This window comes from Brassica napus, chromosome C6 (assembly GCF_020379485.1).
Source record: "Brassica napus cultivar Da-Ae chromosome C6, Da-Ae, whole genome shotgun sequence".
Lineage (NCBI taxonomy): Eukaryota > Viridiplantae > Streptophyta > Magnoliopsida > Brassicales > Brassicaceae > Brassica > Brassica napus.
Genome location: NC_063449.1, coordinates 25,918,322 through 25,935,092, shown reverse-complemented (window position 1 = coordinate 25,935,092; position 16,771 = coordinate 25,918,322). Strand labels below are relative to the sequence as shown.

Sequence of the window (16,771 nt, the reverse complement as noted above, 5' to 3'; positions counted from 1 at the left end):
GTTTTTTTCTCAAATCAAGGAGAAACCACCAGATGGACTCAGTCTACATCAATCTCCAAATAAACCAACCCGAGGTAACTATCTAAACTCAAAGAAAAATATGAAACCTGATTTGCTTGCTGTTGGAACAGGTAAAATTGTTTTGAGGTCTACACTTTTCGAAAAGAGGGGCCATAATGATCAGAGTGTCAATTATGAGTCATTGGCTAAGTTGGAGACGCAACAATCAAACTGTCTAGCCGCCAGCTTTGACATAGGAGCAGTCCGAGGATCATATCTCAACAACCAAAAGGAATTAAGCAACAAACTCGACTGCAATAGAAACTTAACTCATCTGGGTCTCACGTCGAATTGGAATCATGTCCAAAGCTTCTCAGATGAAATAGTTATGGGTTTTAGAAGTCGGGTGATCCTGTGTTTGCTTTGTTTGAAATTTTCTGAGTTTAGAACATCTCAATTCTATCTATGGCGACCAGGTGAGTATGTTAATGTAAGTGATCATGTTTTCAAGAATTCTTTTATCACTGATTATAGAGATATGATGCACTTGTTTTTGTCAAAAGAGCCATGTGCAGATTTTAAGAGAGCTTGGAAGCATATAAGAAGAAACTACAAAAATGAGGAAGATAAGAGATTCAAACCACCTGATCTAGACCAGGATAACCACCAAGACGTCCCTAGCTTTATCATCATCAAAGAAGCACCTCCAGATGCAGCCTACAATCCAAAACCGAGCAGAAACAAATTTGGGATAAGACTCTTACTTTATGACAACTTCGCATGTGCTAACTTGTTTTGTTTCAGTGTGTGTGAATCGGGTTTGGGGAATGCATCAAGAGTATGGAGAGCCCAACGAATCAGTTCCTTCTACCAAACAAATCCAGTCAGCAACAATGCCTATCAAAGAGGCTTGCAAGGTAAGTGTAATCTGATTATCAACGTTAATGTTACTGACTTGGCTCCTTTTGTTGCAGATGAGCTAGATTTGAGGACAAATCCTTTTCAAGAGGGAGGGGATGATATGATCATGGACCAGCCAAACAAAGAAGATAATGAGAGCATGGATGATCCAGCTGATGGAGGAGCTCTAGCCATATCTGAAGGTCCTATGACTCGAGCCAGAAGCAAGCAACTCAAAGAAGCCATTGGAGGATTACTTAAGACATCACTGAAGCAAGAAGAGAGTCTTGGAAGAAGCTTGATCAACCAAGACACACTTGCCACAATTCAAGCCATCTCAGCTCCAAGATAGACATCAAATGAGCAAGTAACATATGTGTGCTCTTTTTCCCTATCTTTGGTTTTGTCCCACTGGGTTTTCCAAAGATAGGTTTTTAATGAGGCCATATGTTGCTTTCCTATCACTCATTTGATGATCTCAGTTCAAGACTTTATTTTAATTATTTATCTTTGTTAACATGAAGCAGAATTAGGCTGCTAGACTTGAGAATTAGGCTGCTAGACTTGAGAATTAAGCTGCCAGACTTGAGAACCATTATAAGGTTTTATAAAGTTTCATAAGGTTTATTTTTAAGGCCCATTTAGAGACCAAGGAGCCTGTTCCTTGTCTTCTCTATAAATATGTGTCTGAAAACCCTAATAGAACTATCCAATCTTTTATTTTCAGACTCTTGTCTCTCTCTGACGGCTGCAAGTCTTCTTGTAGATCTGAGTGTTCTTGAGTCTTTGTTAGTGTGTCATATCTAACAAAACCACAAGAGTGATTGTCTTGGTGTGTCATATCCAAGGGATTCACTTAGGAGTATCAAGGAGACCTCTCACATCTCTTTGTGTCACCATTCATTCCACAATCCTTGAAGCAGATTAAGTCTTTGATTCTCTGTTTGCAAGGATCTATCCCATTCCAACCAGAGAAGCATCCTAGGAGTGTATTAGATAGTCAAGCTACCTTGGCTAAGGCCTATAGCCAAGTGTATAATGGTAAATCTAGACATCTGAGCGTTAGACATAGCGCAGTACCTGAGCTGATCACTTACGGGGTGATTACAATAGAGTTTGTTCGATCTCAACAAAATTTAGCTGATCATTTGACGAAAGGATTAGCTAGGGACTTAGTGATTAAGTCGGTTAAAGAGATGGGGTTTAAAGTCCATTTTAAATCTTTAATGGTGGGATACCCAATTCCCCTTTAATACGACATTAGAGGCTGAATTCAATGTGGAAAGCCTACACTTAAAGATTGAAGCACATTTTTTTAATATCATCCCAAGGTATGTGCTTGGACCTGCAAGAATGAGATAGGTTGAAATATAATTCTTAATAAATACTTTGAAAAAATATATTTGCAGGTGCATGAGTGAAAGTATTTACCTATATGAGTGTGAAGTGATGCCGCTTCAATAAGCTGAGACTTGGCTTTGTACGCGCTCAAGAATGGATAGGGACACATGGCTTATAATAGTGTCAAGTATAAACACTTAGAGTAGTGTGGAAACACATGTGTGTATTATCTTCATGTGCCCAAAATAGGTTGAGGGAATCAATCTGTAGGATATCCTGATTCTCGGACATTTGGAATGTGTAATACACTAAGATGAAAATTCAATTCTTCGAACATTTTCATTTATGCATGAGTTTGATATATGTATGATTTATTTAATGAATCTATGATTACACTTAAATGGGGGGGGAGGATTGTTATATATTTAATTGAATGGGTGCAATATTATATATGAATCATTGCAATTGTTTATATGAACAATTGCAACTATATAATGAAACCTTTGATAATTAACCAATTGATAATTGCAACCCTTGGTGATTAACCATTGTAACTCTTCAGTAACCTTTGCAACTTTTGGTTTAACCATTGCAACTATTGGTTGCAACTCTTCATTCTCTATATAAGGAGGTGTAGGCAATGGCAAATGGAGATAGAAAAAATCAGAAACTAATAGTTAGTAAGAAAGAGAGAGAGAAAAAGATTCATTCTTCAAAGATCATCAAAGACTTTGAAGAAACACATATAAGAACTAAAGTTTTATTTGTTTCTCTTGTATCTTAGCCTAGAACAAGAGTGAGATTTTTATTGTCTTATCCTACAAAAAGATTTCGTGTAATCCAAAGTTTGGAATAGGATCGAAATACTCTTCAAGGAAAGCAAGGCGATTCAATCATTATGTAAGTATATAATTCACAATTTACGGGTATAACCAACATGGCTCTACTTTACAGATCCGGTTGAGATCTCTTCAAAAGCTTCGATCTAGGTGCGTTCAAGTCGTAGTTACCGACTCCACCGCTTTCGGAGATCTGTTTTCTTCATCTTGCAGGACATGAAGTTTTTTTCTTTCTTTTTTAAGAACTAAAATGTAGGTCTTTGGAGAAATTTGTTATCGTTGGTTGGCAAGAGCATCTGTGATAAGGTTCGTTTGTCTTGAAGAACTGAAGTTGGTCTGGTTTTGTTGAGTTTTCCTTGTCTCAGATTAAGTCTCCTAGGTGCTTTCTGTTTTGGTTATAGAACATGTGGTTTGTTGCATTTTAGGTTTTGGTATGAATGTTTCCCTTACATACGACTCTATCCCTGTAGAACTAGGTTTTTGCCAGCTTTGTGTTCAAGGATTTATGTTCCTTCTTTGGTTATGTTTTTCACAATATATACCTCCTTATATATGATATCTAATTTCAGCTGACCAGAAAAAAAAAGAAAGAATGTTTTATTTTCCTATAAGCAGTATAATCTGAAAGTTACAAGCTTCCTATCTTTAGGGTTACAGGCTTAAGATATACATATATATAAAAATTACAATTCCAAGATAAGTTCAAAACATGTGGAAGTACCATGGCGTCTATGATAAAAGTTTAAAAGATTCTACCTCAAATTTGGGGTTCAATTCCCAGAGAATGTATTTCTTGCAGAGAATGTATATGCTGAATTATCTGTCGATCCGAATGTTACATGAATAAATTTATCTGTGAAGGTGTTCATATGTGATAAATATCACATATGTCACATGCAATTTATCACCATTTGTAATACAGATAGAAATTATATAATTATGTACCCAATCTTTAAAAAAAAAAAAAGACAAGATTAAAATAATAATACTTCATGTCTAAGAGCAAAAATTATATAGAACAGTAATTATTTATCATTACGAATCACCTAATCAGTTAGACAGTTAACTAACCTAATCAGTCGTGCTCTTCTCCGGCCTCAGGCTGTGAGAATAAGATCAACGAAATCATCTCTCTCTTTACTGTATCTCAGCGCTCTCTATTTGATGGCCTTCATGTTGTATTCTTCTCTTTCTATGGCGTTCCTCTCTGTCTCTCCTCATCCATCACAGCTTGCTCCCCTCTCGTTGCCGTCACCTTCGCTGAACAGTCCTCAGCTTCTGTTCCTGTCGCTCAACAGCCATTGCTTTCTCGTGTCTTCTCACTAACGGTACAAAAAAACCGTCCTCCTTCTGACCTGTGTTAAGATTGGTCCCATCACCACCGGACGTCTTCTCCGTATCAACCTATCTCTTCTGGATCCAACATTATCTTCTACGATGAAGGTTCCAGCATGTTCAGTCAGTCAACTTGTTGGGTTCACGATATCTGAACTTTTCTTGGGATTTAACGGAAGAATCCTTTCGAAAATTACCACCTGCCACCGCTGTGGTTTATCTTTGCTCATTAAACGGCTCAGTTGCTTGTCTTGCCATCGATTGAACTGCAATTGACAAGGAAGCTTTTTAAGTTTCCGGTCAGATCTGATACAGTGTCGTGGGATCCTTGTCAGTCACTGAACTATTCATTGTCTCAGGTCTCCTCAGTGGAATCATCTCCTTCTCAGTTGTTTGATCTGTACTTTTTGGAGGGTTCCCGAAGAGCTTGTTCAATCATAATCACCTATCTCTGGATCTAAATCCTTTTCCGGAGGTTCCCGAAGAGATTTGGCTTCTATCTTTCTCTTAGTTGTAGCAGAGCTCTCCCCATCAAAATTACTCTTCATGAGAGGTACTATTCTCTCGATTTCAAAGCCAAAGAACATTTTTGTCCTCCATGATGTTTGCTACCTTATGTGATGGTCCTTTTGGGGCAAGAAGGTAAAACAAAACTCATTCGGATGAGAATCGAGGTTTTGGAACTTAACATCACAATTTACTGTGACTATTTTTAAGTTTGAAGAAATTTGAAGGACAGTGTAGCTTTCTGTGGTTTTACTTGTGTAGTATCATTCAAATCTGTTGTTCAAAAAAAAAAAAAGTATCATCGAAATCTCTTTCGACATTTTTATCAAAATTGGTTAAGTTTGTCTCTCTATCGTCCTTCTATTACTGTGTTCTAGAAAATATCTATTAGGTATGCACATTGATTGTCCGATGAGGCTTTTATCTTTGTAATCGCTTAAGAGTGTAGTATGAATGAAATTTGTTTTGTCCAAAAAAAACATAAAATATATATAAGATGATAATGCGTCCTAAAGCCTTGATGACAACAGACTTGCAACACTTTTTTTTTTTTTGATGACCCGGGTTATCCGGACCGTAAAGACCCGACTTCGAATCCAGAGAACCGAGCTTCCACAGAAAAACTGGGTCAACGCCTTGTTGGTAAAATGTTCGACACATATTAACGTTAGATTTGTCTAGTTTTCTCAGAATCTCAGTGGATAAGTCTTCTTTCATATGTGCTTTAAGTGTTATGGGGGACCTTGGTGAATCGTCCTGGTTTATCCTGCAGCAATCAATATCATTTTTCTTGAAATTTACATATAATCGCATAAAATATAGTTGCATATTTACATGGATATATTGTTTCTACAACGTGAACTCAAGTAGTGTAGGCTTATTTTCTTGTTGAATTTTTTTTTATAATTGGTTGTATTCAAATACGATATCACTAGGTTAAGATCCGCGTCTTGCGCGGAATAAATATTATATAGATTAGTTTTACATATTACATGTTCTTTTACATATTATTAAATAATACATATATATTGATAATTAAAAACTCAGTAAATATTACGTATATGATTAAATTGGTGCAAAGACATAAATAAATTTTATTAATTCAAACAAACACTTTTTCTATTTTATATGATATAAAATTAAGTTTTAATGATATTAACATAGATATATAGTACATTTTTAATATTGATATATGTTAAATAATATTTTATACTCATATTGTTTTTTGATCATTTGTATTTTCTGTAACAAAAATTTTGAATCACTGATAACAATTTTTTTTGTGGGATATTTAATAATTTTAGTCATTTATAATTTTAAAAACATTATGAAAAGTTTTATAATTAAGTTATCAATATTTGTTCAAATTTTTTATCAAACAAAAAATCAAAGCAACTTTCGAAATTAAAATACATATGTAGTTTTATATGGTACATAATTTATTTTTAAAAAATATTAATATTTATTAAATAAGACTTCTTATTATATAATTTTGTAATCATTTATATCTTGTTATAACAAAAAATTTAAACCATGAAAAATTCAATGTGAGATTTTTGACAACTTTAGTCATTTATATTCGTATTTAAAATTTCAAAATATAACATATACAGAAAAATCTAAATTTTTACTATATTAATGTAGTTGTTTAATTTATTTTAATATGTTAAAATTTAAAAAATGATAGAGAATAGACTAATTTTTATCAAATATTTATTATTCAAAATCATTAATTGTCATATATACTTTAGCCACATTTGGTAATTCCGTTATTTTTATTTAAGGAAACAATGAAGAACATTAATAATCAATTTATGATTAATTTAATAAAAAACTTATTATATATTTTGATGGACCAATATATTTTTTTAAAGATTCTAAGAATGATTGTGATGATGACACGTAGCTTAAAAAGATATGTTATAATCCGGAAGTTGACATAATATCGACCACATGTGATATGATCGTAAATGTATGCGTGAAATAAATAGCTCGACCAATTTTATAGTTTTCTAACTTTGCGGCCAATAATTATATTAAAAAAGATTGTGCTCACTTTCGAGTTAAAGCATAATCTGAGTAGGAGGAGAATGGACCACGTACAAATACGATCGCAACCTTCATTAATTTTATACGGTCTCAGGTATCAACACGTAAAACAGTATGATCAACCCTTCTTTCTATCAGTCACGTTTCTATTTCTGTTTCCGCATTCGTATCTTCCAACGAAATTTGAACCGACGAAAAAAAACATCGTATTGTTGGGACTTATAATTAGGTCAAAACTAAACACTGGTCATATAATTTATACTGATACACTAAGCTGTACATGAGTTGTTTGTAGGGGTGTTCAAAAGACTGCATAAATAATACTATGAGATGGGTTTATTAGGGCCTCAAATATACGGTGAGATGCTTTCAGCGATACGTGTAAATATCATCAGTCTCAGATTTTCTTACATTTCAAGTTAACATGCATTGAGACTCTTGCTCTTGTTTTCTTTTGTTTGATAAAGGTTATTCAATTATTAAAAACACTTACATATTTAACATAATATTAAAACCCCCACAGAAAAAAAAGTATTAAACCTCACGTCTCTCCGATAAGTAATGCATAAACATGAACGGTAAGATAGCAACCTTTCATTTATTATCTAACCATTTCTTTTTCTTAGTCTATGTATTATGAGAAATATCTTTCTTATACATGTAACTAGGGTCGGCCCGCCCTACAGGCGGGATATTAGTTAATTTGATATTCACTAAATGTTTGAGTTGAAATTTGTTTTAAGATTCAAAAATTTGGTTATATGTTATGTGTTACTTATTAGTACGCGGTGGTATAGTTGTTTTTCGATTATTCTTGCTTTGGTATTGTATCAAATTAACTAATTGTCCAACTCATAATTATAGATGTACAAATGTGGATTTGTGATAAAGTTTGATGACAATACTGTTTTTTCTTTTTAATTCTTATTCATAGTGGAGTGTGCATGTGTCAGAAAGAGGCCTATAACAACTTTTATGTTTTTGCGTATGGATTTTAAATATATATTATTTTGTATAATGCATACTTGCTCTACAACATTTGCTTGTAAACTAAAAAAACTGTTTTCTATATTTTTAAAAGAGAAAATATTTAGTCTATAATATAACATGGACATATGTATTGACTATATATAGAAGTTGAGTGTTATTTTAAAATGACATATGTATAGAGGTTTTTCAACCATTACTTCACTGGCACAAAACATTTATAACTGTAAATATCTTCTTTTAAAAGCAAAACTAATAAAAACGTGTACAACAAATGTATTTTGATATATATTATATGCATCAAGTTATAAAGGTTGGAAACATTGCAAAACTGTTTGGAGCAAAGTTTTTAACTTCACGATCTTCATCTTGACGTCAGTTAGTGTCGGCCCTGGCCACAAGCAGAAGAAGTATGGGCTTCCAGCCGACACGATAATAAGTATTTTTGCGGCCACATATTTATAAAAAGTGACTTCAGCCTAGTGGTTTTAAGAGAAATTACCAGTGCTAGAGGTGCTGGGTTCGATTACCCCTGACTGCATTCATTTATTTTGGCTCCAAATATAAAATGGGACACGTGTCACTCCCATAACGCACGACTTGATGACGTGGCTTGTGGTTTCACGGGAGAGATGCGAACATTTCTTTATATATATAGATATGCTCATCCATACGAATTATTTCCTATGAAAAAAATCCAAAATAAATTAATAGCAATAAAAAAGGATAAATATCAACACTTATAACCATGCAAACAAGACTCTTCTACAAGTAGAGATCCCTACCTCCTTTGTCTCTCTTTAATATTGTGTTCGTGTGAGATCTAACAACCTTTTGAATCCGACAAGAACGAGACACAAACACATTGTAACATGTTAGGAAGATTAAGAGATGACATGGAGTACTCTGGCCTCGATGAGGAGCAAGACGAGAGATCCTTCTACTATGGTGGAGCCTCCGTACCATTCGTATGGGAGTCAAGGCCAGGTACACCCAAACACAATCACTTTTCCGAGTTCTCTCTTCCCCCGCCACTCACGCCGCCTCCGTCTTATTACTCCTCCGGGATTTTGTCGACGCCAAAGAGACAGAACAAGGTGCGAGCAAAACTAACTAGAATCATGTCGATGTCTCTGTTCCATGACCTCAAGAAGGCCAGTAACAGTAGAAAGACGACGACCGACTATATTTCTGGGTCTACGTCTTCTTCATCCTCGTTTTCCTCGTCACCGCATTCTTTGAGAAAACCAGTGAGTCATGTTACAAAGAGCATGAGTTTAGGTCGTCACCGACCTTGACCTTGACCCTGTGTTACTCCAATGGTGGAAGAAAAGGTTGAAATTCTTCAATGGGGAGCGTGAATCCACTGGTAAAGCTCTCACCATCGGTGACATGAACAAAATTTGAATATGTTAATTTATTGTGTTCTTGATTCGTTCTGTCAGATGTTTGCTTCATTGAACAGAGTGTTATCTTTGATGTGTAATTGTAATTGTATGATGTATATCAGTATAAATATCTATATAGTTCGTCTCCCAGTAAAACCATGTAAAATATTATAAACCGATAGATCTTTTGTATACACAAAGATTAGCTTGTCATGTGTATTAAGGGGTCAGTGAAATATTCCATGTGAGAAGAAGCCTTAGCTATACAGTGATACGAACAAAACGGGTTATGGTGTGTCATTGATATCCTTACTTAATCTAAGTCGCTACTAGATACCTCTTCTTCTTGCAGCTCAAAAGCATCGACCTCTGCAAAGTAGGCTTTCTGCTGCTCAATATAATCCTGATCCACATTGTCTTCTTTATGCTTCTTTACTGTTCGCTGCCTCTGTAATATAACCATAGATACATAATTAGATTTGGACAACACCGTTAAAGCAACCAGCAAGTAATCTCATGAGAATATTTCAAAATCCACCTTAAAAAAGAAAAGAAAAGAGTATAGAGAGCAACAGAGAAATATTACACTTCTGATAAGTATATAACAGTGAAACCTCTATACATAAATAATGTTGGGACTACACCAAAACTATAATTTTTTTTATTAATTTATAGAGATATTAATTTATCGATATACTAATTGAACCAAAAACTCAATTTGAGACTATAAAATTATATTATTTTATAGAGATTTTTAGTGTACATTAATTTATAGAGTATTAATTTAAAGAGGTTATACTTATGGCTAGAATTTTCTTGAATTTACCTTTTTGGGAGCCACTTTTGAGGGCTTCGTTTTGTTTTCATCTGCTTGAAGTTTCCTCTTCCTGTGATACAAATTTCAAAAAGACTAATTAAAACAACGACCTGCTTGAATTCTACACAGGCCACAAAATGCTAAACAAGTTTGATGAAACCAGTTATAACACCTAGATTTCATACAAATAAGATACTTTCCAAAACAAGAGAGCATATACAATGTTCTATCCTGATTCCACATGTCCATAGCTACCATTACTTATACAATCAAACATCACTGAATGAGTTTTCATACCCAGGGCTTGTTAACAAGTCAAGACGAAGGCGAGGCATTGCACTAGAGGAAGACACGTCTTTACTCCTTTTTCTCCCAGAAGCCTTCCTTCTAACAGTGTAAACCGAGTAAGGCTCAGTAAAATCCTTGTCACCAACACCTAAAGCATAACACAGTTCTTAAAAACATCAGCCTAAGGAACATGACGATGACACCCAACCCAACTAGTTCTCTTCCACTATAGCAAGAAACGTGACAAAGCAAAGATTCTTCCTTTCAATTCCTCAATAACCCTAGACTTGCGCACAAATTCAATTCAGCTCAAAATCGATATCCTAGAATCAAATTCGAACAAACCCATTGTAATTGAAATCAATTACACTCACCGGAGCGAGGCCGAGGCGGCGCGGAGGCCGGGAAACCTAGATCCGCGGACATACGGCGAGTTACGGGTCTTAACCGGGAAGCGGCACGAGCGTCTGGTTTACTGAAATCATCCGGCTTCGAGGGAGGAGAAGACGTAGTGGCCGCCGGAGATCCCAGATCGGCGGACGCACGGCGAGTCACGGGCCTAACGGACTTGGAAACGGTTCCGGTTCCGGTTCCGGGAACAACCTTTGATGAGTTATTGGCATCTTGGGCTTTCTCCTTGAGGGAGGTTTGATCTACTAATCTCTTGAGAGAAGACGTGAGGCTCGGATTCGCGAATTTGACGGAGGAAGAAGAAGAAGATGGATGTTGGGGAGTTCTGGAGATGGTGTTGGTGCAATCTCCGAGGGGTTTTCTCTGTGGTCTTCCTGCGACGGAACGGTGAGGTTCCATATTTCTCCGGCGAGTCGGAGTCTTCGGATTCACACTCGCTATTGGCGGGAAGGTGGAGGGTGGAAAGAGGAAAGGGGAAGAGTTCTGAAGAAGAGAAGTCTCGAGAGCTGGAGGATTCTATTGTTAGTGGGTTTGTGGGCCCATTTTTGATTAATTATTACTTGGCCTATATGTTGTAGTGATCACTGGTCAGTGTAAGGATGAACAAATCATTAGATATCAACAACATTCGTATGAATCTATTCCCAAAAATAGTTTTTCTTTTCTTTTTTTTTTTTAAGTTACAATCAACATTATAAAATGTTTGGACTTGTATTCTTTTAAAGTAAGAATTAATTATATAATTATAAATAATACGATTTATCTTATTACAAAAATTAACAATATACAATTTATCATATTAGAGCATCTATCTTATTAAATTAAAAGTACTTTAAACTTTTATTTGCCAACATAGATAGCAGTTAGAAAAAAATATAGTTTTGTTTGGAAACATGGATATCAATATATTAAAAAAAAAAGTTATGGGCTTATATTATCAAAAAAAATTAGAAATTCATTATATTATGAAAAATATCATCTTTAAAATATACGAAAATGGATGGCCCAATCTAATTACCTAAAAACATCCTTGTATAAATTTAAATTTTATATACATATTTCAAATCAAAATATTAATTTAAAATTGATTTATATTAAAATTGATTCAAAAATATACATATATTCAAAAATTTATTTTACTAAAATGTTTTTTATAACCATTATAAAATGTTTTAAATATATTTAAGAAAAATACAATACAAAGGAATTTCAAACACGAACGTAAATTATGATTTTTATATTTCATATTAAGTTTTAAAAATATAATATGTATGATTATTTATATGACGGTACGTATAAAATACTATTAATTATATGATTACTTATATGATGGTAGGTAAAAACACGATTAACTATATCATGACACATATATATTATTTAATAGTGACATGAAAAAATAAATAACAACATATTTTTGAAATATTATATCTTCTATCTTATTAAAGTTGCAGTACTTTTGGAAATGTTTGGAAACAAGAATAACATAATTAAAAATAAATATAATGTTGTTTGAAACTTTATTTTTTTTAATTTATATCCATTTTAAAAATTTTAAAATATATTATATACAAAAAAACTAAATTTTAATTATCTAATAGTTTAATTTATTTTCATAATATAAATTAAACAAACGAAGAGGATAAACAAATTGTTATCAAATTTTTACTATTCAAAATCATTAATTGTCATATATATTTTAGTCATATTAGATAATTCTGTAGTTTTTATTTAAGAAAAGAAAGAAGAATATTTTTATAGATTAATTAATTTTATGGTTAGTTTAATAAAAACTATAATATATATTTAGATTGACCAATATATTTCTCTAAAAATTCTACTTGACAACATTCAAATGTTGTAATGCTTACCATTTAATATATAGAGATAAAAGATATGAACCAATTCACTTATCAACAATTAGTTTACTTTGAAAATCTATCTAGATAAAACTAAAATTAATGACTCGAGTCGGTGAGAAATAGTGGTTTTGCATACTGCAAAGTAAACTAATTGTTGACTGACAATGATATGAACCAATTCACTTATCGACAATTACTGTACTACTATCAAATAAAATAACAAACAATTAAACTTTTGACTGGCCCCATATAAAATGTAATTATTTATATCTTTTACGTATTAATTGAGAAACATTACAACATTGTTTTATAGATACGTGTCACCGTGAAGATGAAATTCAGAATTCCTAGAGAAATAAGTTGGTGTATCTTAACTTATATTATATTTTTTATTAAACTAACTATTAAATTGATAAATAGTGTTCAAAAGAATATTCTCGTACTTTCTTTCAATAAAAACTACGCCCGATATGATTAACGTATAATATGACAATTAATGATTATGAATAATAAATATTTGATAACAATTTTTGTTTCTTAGCTCTTTTTTGTTTAATTTTATATTATTAAAATATATTAAACAATCACATTAACCATATAATAAAAAAAATTAAAAAAATTATATATTATATTTTGAATTTTTAAAACAACTATAAATTACTAAAAATGTTAAATGTCTCACACTACAATTTTGTGATCAATGGTTTAACTTTTTTGGTAATAACAAGATACAAATGATCATAAACCGTGTGAATATAAACTTTCATTTACTAGACATTCATATTATATATTAAATATAGTTTAAAATTAAACTGTATAACATATAAAAAATACTAAAATATGATAATTTCTAAATTTGTATTAAAAAGTATTAAAACTTTAATATTTTAATTTTGAAAGTTGCATTAAAAAATCACACATTTTGTGTTTATCATATGAGTATGAATTCTCAGTAATAAATATTTATATTAAATGATACTATATATCTATGTCCATGTCATTAAATTTTAGTTATATACTATATAAAATAAATGACTGTTTTGATTTATTTAACAAAAAAAATATTGTAAATAAAAAAAAATGTATTGTTTTGATTTATTTGATTACTCTAATTTAATTATGTACATAATACGTAAATTAATATACAAAAATAATAATATATAAAAAAAATATTTTTATATATATCATTCATACCGCACAGTTAAGCTAGTAAAATAAGTATTTGGTACTACAACCAAAGATGTGTACTGCAATAAGACCTGATAGTCCTTCGCTCCTTTGTACATCTAGTTTTGGACTTTTGGTTAGTGGATTTTAAAGAAGTTGGTTGGCTTTTTCTACATCCGGTATAACTAACCTTCCTAAAACTTTTGGAATATGGTAAATGCACTTATTCTAATAATGTGCTCGTTTCCTTTACGCTAACTCCACCTCTAACGAATCTTTGCTTTTGCGTTATAAATAATCAAGAACACACCATTTCTTCTCATTCATCAAATTACAAAGATCTCTCATCCCATTATCTAACTCGGATCATCTATCTCAAAGGCTTCTCATTTTCGTTTCATCTTATATTGTAGCCATGTCTCAGGTGACTTTGATCTCTCTATCCATTTTCTTTCTTTATTTTTCTCAGTTGGTTCTTCCTGGTTCTTTTTGGCTATAAAAAGATGAGTTAATGTTTTGAAGAGCCAAGGATCTTCAAGCAAGCACGTCTTTTAGTGTTCGTTTCCAAAAGATGCTACCAATTGTTTAGGATAAACGCTCATCAAGATATATAGTTCTAGAGTGGCATATGTAATTATTTTTTTTGTTCAGCATTAGTGCTCTTCATTGTTGATTTAGATATAAAATTACCTATTGATGTATATGTATTTTGGACCGGACTCGTCCGATCAACATTCCTATATATATAATCTTGTTCGAACTTTCTTCGGATTAATTTTTTTTTATAAGTGCAGACTGTGGTCCTCAAAGTTGGTATGTCATGCCAGGGCTGCGTTGGTGCCGTCAATAGAGTCTTGGGAAAAATGGATGGTATTTTTTAACCTATTCTTTTAATGATTTTAAATACTTTCTATTAAATATTTTTTTTATTATGCCTTGCAATGATCTCAGGGGTTGAGTCATTTGACATTGATATAAAGGAGCAAAAGGTGACAGTGAAAGGTAATGTTGAACCTGAAGCAGTTTTTCAAACAGTTTCAAAGACTGGTAAGAAGACTTCTTACTGGCCTGTGGAGGCTGAGGCCGAGGCTAAGGCTGAGGCCGAGGCTAAGGCTGAGGCCGTGACTGAGACTAAAACCGAGGCTGAGACTAAAACCGAGGCTGAGACTAAGATTGAGACTAAGGTTGATGCAAAGGCTGATGTTGAACCAAAACTCGCAGAAGCTGAGACTAAGCCATCACAAGTTTAAGTACTAAAGATGACAATGAGGCTTTTTATCTGTATTTGAAATGCTTCTTTTTGTCTTTTGTGTTGTTGTAAAAACTAAGAAATTTATGCTTTATCGACGTACCTAATATTTTCAAGATGTTGGACCCATGTTGTTCCGACTTTCTTTTTAAATATTTACGAAAAGAAAAATTTACTCTAAGAGACACAATTCAAGTTTCCAATTACGCAAAAAGACATATTGGATATTGAAGGCACTTTTTCATGTTAAATTGACCAATAAACGCTTTAACTAGTAAGTTAGTGAGCTTTGTTACATCTCCTAACTAGAAATAACTGATTAGAAACTGAACCATCCAATAATTCATTTTTCTTTTTTTTTTAAAAAAAAATCAAGTCTTCTTCTGGAAACCAAGGAAACCAACTCCCTTTTTTTCTAAATTCAATTCTTTTGCTCTAGATCTAGAAATTGTAAAAATTGAATGTGCTAAATTCTCACTTTTATGATTTTTTTTTTTGTTTTCGTATTCTTTCTTTCTTGTATCATGATTTGAAAGTTAAAACTTATATATATGAGAATCAAACAAGTTAAACGACAGTGACGGTGATGACCACCGCAAGACATCGGGGCCGGTGAGTCAGGCTGCGTTGCTTTAACAGCCATGAAAGAACAGTTGTCTCTTCTAAAGCTTTCTTCTTCATCCATGACCATCTGCTTCGATCTATACTCCACGCTACAGAACGCTCTACCACCTCTGATGTATTCAAACCAGAACCAAAACACATCTGAAAAACATAAACACAAGTCGTATAATAAAGAGAATTGTGGATGAGAGAATTATGGACGTCAAAGTTGTGGAAGAGAGATTTGTGGACGAGATAGTTACGGACAATATACTTTGTGGACAAGAGAATTGTGTTAACATTTTTTTATAGAGAAGCTATGCAATTGGCTGTTTGTATTTCAATTTTTTGTACAATCAAGTGGAAGCTCAAGTATGCAATGTCTTAGATTTTGTGATCTTACGAACCATGCATGAGAGCATGTGTACTGATTCAAGGATATCTGAAAACTTTCCTATCATCTATAAGGCTCATGAACGGGTGATATGTGGATGGTGGTTTATAGATGGATGTATCGTGGATGGGTTTCTCGTGGATAGTGTGTCGTGGATGGTGTCTCGTGGATAGTGTGTCGTGGATGGTTTCTCGTGAATAGTATGTTGGATAGTTCATGGATGAATGTAACGTGGAGAGTATAAACAGAGGTTGAGGAAAAATAAGTTACTCACAATAAAAAATATTTAAGAAAACATGGGAAAACATGGGATTATTAGAAAACAGAAATTTTGTGTGGAGAGTATAAACATATGTTCAATCTCCACCGCTTTCCACTGTTCACCATCTCTTTCACTATAGCTCCCAAGATAACAAGCTCTACGAAAACCTTAAATTCTTTACCAACTTTCTCAACCTTTGCAACCCATTAATTACACTCCATAAGGCATCTTTTCTTCCATCCGTTGATCTGCTTTCATCAAAATGATCCGATATACACGATCAATTCACGTAAATCCATATATCTAACTTTTTGCTTTATGACTTTATCATTAATTGTAACTACAAAAAAAACTGAGTTTCCTTACGGTTGCATT

At 33.0% G+C, this 16,771-nt stretch overlaps 2 protein-coding genes across 2 annotated transcripts; one reads left to right on the top strand and one right to left on the bottom strand.

Annotated features, from left to right (window-relative positions):
- Window positions 1-9,497: 9,497 nt before the first annotated feature.
- Window positions 9,498-11,415, bottom strand: BNAC06G15860D. The gene is made up of 4 exons (XM_013847295.3): window positions 10,826-11,415; window positions 10,461-10,599; window positions 10,173-10,233; window positions 9,498-9,794 (listed from the first exon to the last, which is right to left on the bottom strand). The coding sequence occupies exons 1-4, from the start codon at window positions 11,259-11,261 to the stop codon at window positions 9,660-9,662; spliced, it is 771 nt and encodes a 256-aa protein (XP_013702749.2). The 5' UTR covers window positions 11,262-11,415; the 3' UTR covers window positions 9,498-9,659.
- A 2,677-nt stretch (window positions 11,416-14,092) lies between these two features.
- On the top strand, window positions 14,093-15,253 carry LOC106402402 (copper transport protein CCH-like). The gene is made up of 3 exons (XM_013843117.3): window positions 14,093-14,312; window positions 14,683-14,758; window positions 14,840-15,253. The coding sequence occupies exons 1-3, from the start codon at window positions 14,304-14,306 to the stop codon at window positions 15,136-15,138; spliced, it is 384 nt and encodes a 127-aa protein (XP_013698571.2). The 5' UTR covers window positions 14,093-14,303; the 3' UTR covers window positions 15,139-15,253.
- The last annotated feature ends 1,518 nt before the right edge of the window (window positions 15,254-16,771 follow it).

Coding starts and splice junctions, on each gene's coding strand:
- LOC106402402 (XM_013843117.3), top strand. Junction 14,759..14,839: donor AGTCTTGGGAAAAATGGATG/GTATTTTTTAAC, acceptor CAATGATCTCAG/GGGTTGAGTCATTTGACATT.
- BNAC06G15860D (XM_013847295.3), bottom strand. CDS start 11,261: ATGGAACCTCACCGTTCCGTCGCAGGAAGACCACAGAGAAAACCCCTC. Junction 10,234..10,460: donor GACTTGTTAACAAGCCCTGG/GTATGAAAACTC, acceptor TTTGTATCACAG/GAAGAGGAAACTTCAAGCAG. Junction 9,795..10,172: donor CAAAAGTGGCTCCCAAAAAG/GTAAATTCAAGA, acceptor GTTATATTACAG/AGGCAGCGAACAGTAAAGAA.